Source organism: Protopterus annectens, chromosome 2.part1 (assembly GCF_019279795.1).
Source record: "Protopterus annectens isolate FY-2018-M chromosome 2.part1, PAN1.0, whole genome shotgun sequence".
In the NCBI taxonomy this organism is placed as follows: domain Eukaryota; kingdom Metazoa; phylum Chordata; order Ceratodontiformes; family Protopteridae; genus Protopterus; species Protopterus annectens.
In genome coordinates, this window is record NC_056729.1 from 496,787,985 (window position 1) to 496,800,083 (window position 12,099).

Genomic DNA, 12,099 nt, shown 5'->3' on the forward strand with positions numbered 1-12,099 from the left:
CAAAATTCAAACCCACCTCCGTAAAGAGCACAAGTAAAAAAAAAAAAAAAGTTATGTCTTACCATAACGTTCCATGTGAATTGTTCATCTCGCCTTTGTTCTTGCACACGGGTTCGGAGCCGATCCTCGGCTCCAAGTCGGCCACATCACAAGCTCTGCATCTAAGAGAAGCTCGAGACTCAGTATGTATCCCATGATGCTCCCTGCTATACCTCAGATCTAGTTTGCAAGGAACTATCTCCCTCTAATACCAACTGCATCTAACGCCTACACAATCACACATCAAGCAATGAGACACTGGAACTACCACACATATGTGCAAGGATAGAATGCCACCTAGCAATGAGAGGATATTGTAACTCATTCAGGAATAGACCAACCAAACCCTAGTCATACCAGTTCTTCCAGAACGTGGTGGGGGAAGGAGGGAGGGGATGTAAGAACAAAGGCGAGATGAACAATTCACATGGAACGTTATGGTAAGACATAACTTCTTTATGTGCCGTTTATTCTTACACATGGGAAGCGCCCCTAGCTCCGTTACCCTGGGTGACTCATGGAAAATCGTTCCTGAGCACAGTGGAACCAAAGGAAGTCCTGTCTTTAGAGGCCTTGTCCACCTTGTAATGCGCGATAAATGTATGAGGCTTTGCCCACGTAGCTGCTGCACAAATAGTGTCCAACGGTAATCGAGCTGCATGGGCTAAAGTAGTAGAAATGGCCCTAGTAGAATGAGCCTTAGGTTTTAAAGGTAGTGGTTGATTAGCAGCTGAATGAACAAAATTGATGCACTCCGATAGCCACTTGGATAAGGTACCCCTTTGATACCGCCATGCCTTTCCTACTGTCTGTGAATGACACAAACAGCTGATCAGACCCTGTAAACTTTAGTTCTGTCTAGGTAAAATCTCAGTTGCCTATGCACATCCAATTTGTGCAACATGTATTCCAGTTTATTTGAATGTTTTTTGAAAAATGTAGTGAGTTCTATAGATTGGGGAGAAAGGATGGGTTTGTGCGTAAGGAAACTCTGTCTGGATGGAAAATCATGTAAGGTGGTCTCACTAACAAGGCCTGTAGCTCCGAAATTCTTCGAGCTGAGGTAACAGCAACAAGAAAAAGGGTCTTCCATGACAAAAACTTAAGTGGGCACGATGACGCAGGTTCGAAGGGCGCTAGCATAAGCTGGGACAACATCAAGTTTAGGTTCCATGGGAAAATTGGCTCTCGAATGGGTGGGTGAAGATGGAAAGTACCCTTCATGAAGGTCTTACAAAGCCTGTGGGACATAATAGTGGAACCACCTTCACCTACATGGAAGTTAGATATGGCCGCTAACTGTACTCTTATGGTAGATGTAGAAGCCCCTTCATGAAAAAGAATGGATAAGAACTCCAATATTTTGTGTATCGGGGCTACCAGAGGATCAATACCATGATCTGATGCCCAACACAAAGCGCTTCCATTTGCTCCTGTATAACTTTCTGGTGGAGGCTTTATGAGAAGAAATTAGAATGTGTTGTACTGCAGAGGACAAAAGGTTCGACCTGGCTAAACAGGGAAGCGGAGCAGCCAAGCTGTCAATTTGAGGGATTGAAGGGATGGATGAGGAACTCCCGACGAATGAGTCAATAGGTCTGGCACTGGGTCCAGAATCCAAGGCTACTCTATCTGATGGGACCGAAGGAAGGGAAACCAGATCTGTCGAGGCCAAAACGGTGCTATGAGGATGATCGTCCTGTCCAGGTTCCTGGCTTTTTGAAGAAATTTGGGTATTAGAGGAACAGGAGGAAATGTGTACAGGAGACCTGGGGGCCAATCGTGCACTAGAGCGTCCCTGGGGACAGTCCCCGGAGGGGGACGTAGGGCAAAGTAGCGTCTGCATTTGGCATTCAAGGGGGATGCAAATAGATCGCAGCAAGGCTGGCCCCATGTGCGGAAAATCTTTTCCGCCACTTGAATTTTCAGGGACCACTCGTGTGGTAACAGGATGGCTCTGCTCAACCTGTCCGCAATGACGTTGGATGACCCCGGGATGTGCGTTGCTATCAGAAAGTGACCTATGGACGCAGCCCATTGCCAAATTCTCGGGGCCTCTCTGCATAAGGGGTAAGATCTGGTTCCGCCTTGCTTATGTACCAGACCACTGACATATTGTCCATTTGAACTGCTATTGTTCCCAGAGGCAAAGATTCGTGAAAGTGCTGCAATGCCAGAAACACTGCTCTCAACTCCAGGACATTGATGTGCAGATTGTACTCTGTTTTGAACAATTCTCCTTGGACTGTTCTTCCCTGAAAAAGCCCCTCCCACCCTATCAGGGAAGCGTCCGTGGTTATGGTGGCTGTAGGGCTGGGCAGGACAAAAGGACAACCTATTGTCAGATCTTAACTGTTCATCCACCATCGAAGATCCCGCTTGCAAGACTCTGTGATCAATATGTTGTGTGTCAAGGGAAGTTCCTGGAACGACCACTTCGCTAAGAGCAGCCACTGTAGGACCCTCATATGCATTCTGCCCAGAGGAACTGCAATAAGAGAAGCCGCCATCAGGCCTAGGACTTTCAAGACTTGCGCGGCGGGGACTTTTCTGCTCTGTAGAAGAATAGCGATCTGATCCCTAAGAGTTGACGCCCGTATCAGGGGAAGCTTTATCACCGTTGCTGTTGAATCCAACTCTGCCCCTATAAATGAGATACGCTGTGAGGGCGATAAGGTAGACTTTTCGAAGTTGACTGAAAGTCCTAAATGGGAACAGAGGCTGAGTGTGTAGTCCCTGGATTGTACAAGACGATGCTCGGTGGTAGCGGTAAGGAGCCAGTCATCCAGATACGGAAACACCCGGAATCCTAGCCGTCTCAGGTGAGACGCTACTACTGCCATGCATTTGGTGAACACCCTGGGGGCTGAGGTGAGACCAAAGGGCAGCGCTCGAAATTGGAAATGACTGGCCCCCAGCCGAAGTGCAGGTAATCTCTGGACGCTCTGGCCATTTTGATGTGGTAGTATGTGTCCTGGAGATCTACTGAGCACATCCAGTCGTCCTTCTGTATAAAGGGAAGGATCGATTGTAGCGTGACCATCCGGAACTTCTCCTTCCTCACGAAGGAGTTGAGTTTGCTGAGATCCAATATTGGTCTCCAGTCCCCTGTCTTTTTTGGAACTAAAAAGAACCTTGAGTAAGTTCCGGATCCTCTCTGGTCCGCCGGGACTGGTTGGATGACTCTTTTTGAGCAGCTTTGTCATTTCTACAGCTGCTGGATCTCGCAGATGGGGTGGAACATCTGGAAATCTCTTTTGTGTGGGGGGGATGGACATAAAAGGAATGTTGTAGCCTCTGGTTACTATGCTTTGTACCCAAGAATCTGAAGTAAGGTTTAGCCAGGCCTCCGGGTACAAAGCCAAGCGACCCCCGACTGCCTCCAGAGTAGGACAGTCGGGCCTCCACTCAGGAGTGCTGGAAAGGCTTCCCAGGGACAGTATCCCTGTCGCCATGATGCTGCAGACCTCCTCTGCCACCTGGGCGGCATCTTCCATCTCCCCCCCTCTTGCCTCTGGAGGGGGCATCACTCTGTGCGGCCTGGTAAGATCCCAGAGTCGTACAGAACCATATTTTTCCGCCTCGTTGCCCTTTGGGGTATGGTCTAGTCGGAGCGGAAAAACGGACCCCTACAGCAGACATGGTCTTACCTTCTAGCTCACACCAAGTAAGAGTCTCCTTTACTTTGGGCCCAAACGAGGTGGCACCATCAAAGGAGGCGTTGGCAAAGGAAGACTTAAAGGCTTCCGCAAAGGAGCACAGCCGCATCCAGGATTGTCTACGTAGAGCAATCACTGAGGCTGCAGCCCTACTCGAACCTTTGGCCACATACGAGATGAGCCTCATGGACGAGTTGACTATTGAAGTGAGGGTGTTGAGCTGTGCTACCACTTTGTCCGAGACAGCAGCATCTGTGTTACCCTGGAGGGTATCTCCCAACTCTTTAATGAGATCCCTCTGAAGTCGCGTAAAATGCGTCAGGTAGTTCAGCGAATGGATGGAAAAGGTCGCTGAGCTACATACGCGCTTCCCATACCTCTCCATAATTCTAGAATCCTTATTAGGAGGATGGACAGAGGAAGATGCTTCGGACATTTCCTTTTTCGTGGCTGCCGCTACCACCATAGCATCAACTGGGACTCCTTTGTTAAGACAATTTTTGTCCTGGGGGGCGGTAATGTACTTGTTGCTTCTCTGAGGCACTGGTTCCACTGTGTCTGGTGTCTCCCATGCCCTTCAAGTTATCAGGTCCATTAGCTCGAAGGGCGGGGTCACCCAGGAGGTAGAAGGTTGAGTCCCAAACGCCTTCAGCAACACCGATTCGTCTTCAGTGGGGGCAAGTGACTGCCAATCACCCCTCTGTCTTAAGATCTCCAGGATGTCAGCAAACGAGACATCCTCAGAGGGGGAACGTGGGGACCCCTCTGCCTCATGCAAATCGGTGTCAGATGTTAGAGATTCCTGTGGGGAATCAATGTGCCTCCTCTTGCACAATCTTTTCCTCGGAACCTCATCAGAGGGGGCATCTGGCGAAGCCTCCGAGGAACAGGGGACACCCTCTGGGGCTAGCTGAGGTGTTGGGACTCTACACTTGGGAGGGATCGCGGGTACAGAAGTAGAACGTGGCCCTTTAGGGGAAGGAGAAGATGACTCCGATGACATAGATGTCTTCTCAGACAAGACCTTCCTCATAAGATAGAAAGCCCCCGACCCCCGGGCCGAGGAATCCTCTGGATCCGAAGAACCGGGAAGCTTCCCTAACACCAGGACCAGGGGGTCCGACCCAGAAGACGGAGCCAAACTGATCTGCCCCGAGGTGGAGAGTCAGGACAGAAAACTCAGTACGGCTCTCTGCCCTGGAACCAAGGAGAGACCGTCAGCTCCGCAACTCCTCGATAGGCTCTGAAGGCGTAGAGGTCAGCGGTGCCGATCGCACAGTGGAAGGCTTCGGCACAGAGGGTTCCACTATCATCAGTTCATCTTCTCCTGGCTCCGAAGACTGGATAGGTCTCGAAGGAGGATCCGGAGACACAGGGAGGGCTTCCAGTTTCGACACCAATTGGGACGAAACCGCAATCAGCTTGGACAGAGCCGTGTTCTCCAAAAAGCTTCTGTACCACACGGTCCACGTCAGTTTTGGATAAAGGCCTAGAAGAACGGGTCGAAGGGAGGATCATGGGATACATACTGAGTCTCGAGCTTCTCTTAGATGCAGAGCTTGTGATGCGGCCGACTCGGAGCCGAGGATCGGCTCTGAACCCGTGTGTAAGAACAAACGGCGAGATTGAACAATGTCACATTGAGGGTTATGCTATTCAACGCCAGGAGTTTAAATCTCAAAATGCATGCGTTCGAAGCACTCCTAAGTATGGAGAACGTCGACATCTGTGCAGTAACTGAAACCTGGTTCAAAGCTCCAGACAGCACTCAAGCACCACTGGGCTACAACTCATACCACACAACACAGACCGAAACACAAAAGGGGGGGGGGTGTATCCATTCATCAAGGATACCCAAACCTCTAGGTTAGTGGCGCAGCATGATATCTCTGAGATCATCCATGTGCAACTAACATCGGGCAAATCTGCAATGCAGATTGTGGCCTACTACAGATCACCCTCCATGACCCAGGACCACCACTCCACCTTTCTGGAGACACTGGAAAACATGAAGTTCCTACCGAACACACTGATCTTAGGAGATTTCAATTACCCTACCACTAACTGGGAAAACTACTTGAGTAAAAACTCCCAGGCTCAGCGCTTCCTGGAATTTATCAACTCAAATGCCCTGGATCAGCTGGTAAACTCCCCTACCAGAGGCCACAACATATTGGACCTGGGCATCACCAACATGGGTGACAGGTGCTCGTACCGGAGGTCAACCCGTCACTAGTTAGGTCAGACCATAAACTAATCACCCTGGATGTCCACACCCCACCACCACCCCCAACCAAGGAAACCACAGTGAAAAACTTTTCTAAAGCAAACTTCACCTTACTTAAGGCAGAGGTGGTAAGTTTCACAGCCCCCACGCTAAAGAAAAACACTGCCCAAGATGCTGAATCCTTTACAATTGCACTCTATGAGCACCTACAAGGATGCATGGATCGTACCATCCCTAGCAAAACCAAGACTCACTCCCCTAAGAGAAGGAAACCAGTCTGGTGGACCCCTGCCATAAACAGGTTATACAACAAAAGGAGGAAACTAGTTCAGAAAAAAAAAAAAGCAAATCCCAAGAAGAAAAGACATCCCTTATCAGTATCAGTAAGAAACTAAGGTCCCTCAAAATCATCCAAGGCTAACTTCGAAAGAAAAATAGCCAAGGAATCGAAAGATAACCACAAAGCCTTCTATAGCTATGTCAAGAATCTAAGTGGCAACTCGCAGATATGCTCTGAGATAATGCAAAATAGCACAAAATATTATGAACCTACTAATATTGCAACATACTGGCAGATTCAGTGCAAACTTCACCTCCCTCTTACCTTCAAAAGGGCCCACAACAATACCGGAAAAGTGTATTGTTCCAGAAATCACAGAAGCACAGGTGAAAACAGTCCTTTCAAAAGCCAAAAACATAGCATCAATGGGGCCGGATGGTGTCCCAGGCTGCATCTTGCATGAACTAACCCCCCACCTAAACACGCTGTTCAACCTCAGCCTCTCCAAAGGCTACGTGCCCATAGAATGGTGCACAGCAATGGTTATTCTGCTCCACAAAGGAGGGGCCACAACTGACCCTGGTAACTATCACCCCATAAGCCTGACTAGCCTGGTCTGCAAGGCTATGGAGCGCATCATCATGGAACTCATTAACAAAGACATTGGGAACCTCCAAACACTTGACCCGACCCAGTTCAGCTTTAAGGGCAGATCATGCCTACTAAACCTGGTTGACTTCTTCGAGACAGTTACCAAGGCCATAGACAAGGGAAAGGTGGTTCACAGCCTATCTTGATCTCGCCAAGGCGTTCAACACCACTCCTCACTCGGGTATTATAGAAAAACTCACCAGCCTGAACATAAACCCTTATGTCACAAGATGTGTTGCCAACTGGCTTACAGACAGAACTCAAACGGTAAGAATAGCGAGATCCAGGTCGGACTCTAAACCAGTCAGAAGTGGTGTCCCGCAAGGCTCAGTTCTGGGACCCCTACTGTTCGGCATATATTTCTCAGAAGTACAGGCAAACAAAGGAGCACTATGGCTAACCAAGTTCGCCGATGACTGCAAACTGGGAGCCATAATTGACTCTCCGGCTGACACGGACATCCTCCAAAAAGGCCTTACTGAGATGGACACCTGGTGTCAAAGTCATGGCCTCAAGCTAAATGCCAAAAAATGCACAGTCATCCCGTTTGGGATAAACAAAACACCCACGAATTACCACAAAGGCGGCAGCCCCCTTAATACAGAAGGGGTAATAAGAGATCTGGGGACCCAGGTAGATGGTAATCTCTCCTTTGACAATCATATTGCCAAAGTAGTTAGGAAATCCTTCTATGTGGCCCATCTAATTACTAAGGGGTTCGCATCTAGAAATAGAGAGGTTATAGTGCCCCTCTACTTGTCACTCATCAGACCCATCATAGAGTACAATGCCCCATTTGGGATGTACCTCACAAGACACTTCAGCAGCTTGAAAGGCCACAAAAGCACCTTACCAAGAGGATTACTGGCCTCAAACATATGCCCTATGCAGCCCGACTGAAAAAACTCCAGCTGTACTCAGTGGTATATCGCTTACTCAGAGGTGATCTCTGCCTGACTTACAAAGCCATGTCCAACTCAGAATTGATGGACATGCTCCACCAATCCAAGTCACTGCGAGCCACGTGCTCTAGTGAGCTAAACCTCGCCACAACAATAAATAGAACATGCTGGAGGGATAGATTCCTGTCACACAGACTCCCCATTTTTTGGAACAAAATTCCTAACTACATTAGGCAGAGCCTCTCACTAACACTCTCCAACAGAAGCCTTGACGAGTGGATAGGTAACAGAAAATACACCCCTGGGATCACTTCATTGGCTCTGCTTGACAGAGGCTCAGATAATTAATCAATGGGGCGGCAAAAGCCGACACTCTGGCTAGGCTTATAAATGCCCTCGGGCAGATAGCCTAGTACCTACCTATGAACCTATGGAGGTTAGAAATGATATCTGAGGTCTGAAACTGACAGGCAGGAATCTTAACCTAGTGAGCCATTTTATTACCATAATGTGAAGAAAGAGGGGGCCACAGCCATTTATCTGAGTGTATTAGACAATAACACAGTGCCAAGGTATGACTGCCTTCTTCTTACATTTAACTTCTAAACAAGGGTGGTATTTTCAATACTGATGTAGATTCTTAATGATGCTGCAAATATCACAGGTGAAGACAGCTCTTCTCTAAGAATCTCAAAAGTATTCTATGTCAAAGCTCTTTAATAAGAAAGGAAATAAGGAATTAAGGTGCTTTACATCCTGCTGATAAAACCCTGGCAGCATTACTAAAAGTATCAATAGTTTACCTGACCACATAAAAAATCGATCTCTGAAGTTTCTTCACCGTCTTACCATTTGGTGAATCTGGAGGTAAAGAAAACTTTTTCAACACATTACAAAACAAGTTAAGGAAATATACCATGCATTCTGGAGAACTCAAACTGATGAAGTCATAAGTCCTATTTCAAAAATACCGGACACCTTGTCAAAAGGAAGGAAAACAAGATGGTGTATTCTTTTAAACTTGTCATGATCATCTGACATAATGCAGTTAGCTCTTGGATTCTTCCTAAAAAAGTTAAGAAAATGTGTTTCATCCTTATAAAAGTAGTCTATTTAGGCAGAAATGGTATGGACCAAGAGTGGTTTTACTACTATAAATTGCATCTTTCTGTGACTGTGTACACGTGCTATATATATATATATATATATATATATATATATACATACACATACATATACATATATATATATACATATATATATATATATATATATATACACATATATATATATATATATATACACACATATATATATATATATATATATATATATAATATAATATATATCTATACATGTGTGTGTCTGTGTGCGTGTCCATGAGTGTACACACAGAAGGGGGCTCTAGTCTACACATTTCCCTTATTCAAAAAGGGATTAATCTCTCCAGTTTGGAGAAGAAATGGTACTCTCGAGATAAATTCATTATATCATTCATCATCCTAAAGATATTCCTAAATGAGAAGGAGGCAACTGCAGTAAAAAGGCACTTAGAGGTAACTTATTCGACCACACAAATTTTAATAAACACAAATAAAGTGAAGCGCTTTTCGTCCGGTTCAGTGACGGTTCAGTAGAAACTTAAAAGCTCTGTTGGAAGCACCGAGAGTTGTAGGTGTAAGATCACCTGGTATGCTTAAATGCGAAGCCTGTAACGTATGTAGATACATGGCTTCTGTATATACATTTGAAATTAACAACAAAATGTACAGAGTGAATGGGAGGTACAACTGTAACTCCAGATCAGCCATCTACCTTGCACAGTGCCAGATGTGTCCAGCATATTACATCGGGAAAAAATATATTAAAAAACAGGGTATATGAACAGGAAAAGAAGAGAATGCACTGGCAAGACACCACAACAATCACCCGGGCCACACATTTACCTTTAGGGTAATTTATCAGATTACACCCAATATAATAGGGGGGGCCTTTTTCATAACTACTAGAAAGACAAAAGGCCCTATGGCAGCTGCGTCTTGATGCAGGTAGAAAGCCTGGGTTGAATGAGGTAACCTCTACAGCTTGTACTTTAAAATTAAAATGCCTCCAGAGATGAAGTAACAAAAATGTACTATTTGCACACTACCATTTACTTAAAAACATGGTTACTAATGTTAGTAAAGTTCAACATAGGAATGTAAACCCTTAGTGGTTAACTAACTTCACTGCATTGAGGGTTGGGGGAAAAGTCTTATTAGGAAGTGAATTAAATCAACAGCATTTATCATTAGTACTGAATTTACTATAATTATTTATTTTATTTTAACATACTTAATATAGTTTTAGGCTAGACAAAAGAATAGGTGTATGTATACAGGAGTTTATTTCATTACCTTGTTGTAATTGAAATTATAGGTTTTAGAATGGTTAAATGAATTGTTTTATGCAGTAAACTAAATGACTTGACACGTGACCTTTTTAAGTAAAAAAAACAAATGAAGTTTTGTAGGGATTGGTTAATTAATGTTGGTGTAATTAATCATATGTATTTAAGATGTATGTATTAGATTTGAACTTTGTCTGAAGAAGTCCAGTCACTGAACCAGATGAAAAGCACTTCACTTTGTGTTTATTAAAATTTGTGCGGTCGAATAAGTTACCTCTAAGTGCCTTTTTACTACGTTTGTTTTTTGGTACTTTTTTTAAGTAGGCAACTACAAAAAAAAAAAAAAAAAAAAGAGGATTTAACATCTATACTAGCTTCAAAAGGAGAATTTTCAGGCTCAGTATAATCAACTGGATGGTTCATACTGAAAAGGTGTAAAACTCGTATTTCTTACGTACATGACATGGAACTCAAGCTCCTCCCACTGGAACAGATAATGTGGAGGAATACAAAAGTGGGGCATCAGCAGTTAAGCAGATAAAGAGTACGCACCCACCAGTAAATAAGGTACAAGACAGATATGCAATAATGAAACTATCACAGAGAGACCTAGGAATAATTTTGCAACCGCTGCCCACCATATAATCTCTTGAGAACAGAAACTTTTCACATCTCTTCTCTCTGATAACCCATATCCACTAACTATATTTTTTGTCAATATAATTTGTAAGACAACTGCCACCCCTTCCAAACCCCAGCCTAGCTAGTTTTAAAGGAGAAGTGATTTAAGGGGGCAACAGCCTCCTTATTAACAGAAAATGGGAAACTACAATTGGAAGATATGGCTTCAGTAACATGTAAAGTAAACAAATTTGGTTACATTAACTGTTTCATGGAAGGGCTGGTACAGCAAAATTACTCCAAGGCATATGCCAGTAAGAAAGTGCCTATGACAGCAATAACAGTCTGGGTGTCACAAAGCCTTGACTGCCCCAGTCATTTTTTTTTGAGTGAGTGTCGTCTGGAAAAGATGCATGCAGTGGACTTTGAGGTAAAAATAAACCAGACAGGCATCAGATATGGAAAGAGATTACATTACCTGGTGGTGTTCTCTCAGAGCTTATAAGCATCACTTGTTTTGGCTGCGGTCTGCCTTGTCCATCATTCCTGTCCTAATCATTCAGCTGCATAAACAATTTGCAGTTTACCATTTTATGCAGCTGTCTGACAAGCAATGCAGACAGTAGCCTACAAGAGAGAAATTGCCACATGTGGTTCCCAAACATTAGAGTAATGGCTACTAAGACATAAGCTAAATCTCTGAGGAAGGAAACTAAATGCTGCATGCCAGTAAAAATTTCAGTTAAGTAGGAAATGGAAGCAATTATTTTGAATTAAAATTGCACACTTACTTGTCTAGCTGTCAGTAGCGATTCATCTATTTCCTTTTTAAGTTCGCCATTGTCATCCAATTCTCCCTTTTCCAGTGCATCTAGCCATTTCTCCTCTTCATCTTCCTCACGGACTAAAAAGTTCTCAGAGTCCATATCTGGTAAAGGGGATGCCTCCAAATTGCTGTCTTCATCTTAAAAAGAAATAATGTAATTTGATTCAATGATTGCATCCGAATTGCTGTCTTCAGCTCAAAATAAAAATGTGATTTGATTCAATGATTTTTAAATGAAAAAAATACAGCTTAGTTACAGCTATCTAATAAAGTCTGCCAAAGTGAGTTTATATTAGCTAATCGAATGCTTAAAAGTTCGAATTTCTAAGGATCAAACTTTAGTGATCAAACTTTTAAAAGTTCAAATTTCTAGAAAAAGAATGTTAAAAAAAAAGAAAAAGTAAAGGGTTTAAACAGGGGGGGAGCAAGCACCCCTCGCCAAGCTACTTAAATTCCCAAATCGTAAAGTAAGTTTAACACGTAAAGATGTTTGAAGCACATGCTC

The 12,099-nt window shown here is 44.3% G+C and overlaps 1 protein-coding gene across 1 annotated transcript in view; it reads right to left on the reverse strand.

Moving 5' to 3' along the window:
* Positions 1-12,099, reverse strand: part of INO80B (INO80 complex subunit B) — a 543,924-nt gene that overhangs the window by 248,834 nt on the left and 282,991 nt on the right. Inside the window, exon 4 of the mRNA XM_044062293.1 lies at positions 11,560-11,732. Within this exon, the coding sequence (XP_043918228.1) occupies positions 11,560-11,732 (173 nt within the window). The remainder of the gene's footprint in view (positions 1-11,559; positions 11,733-12,099) is intronic.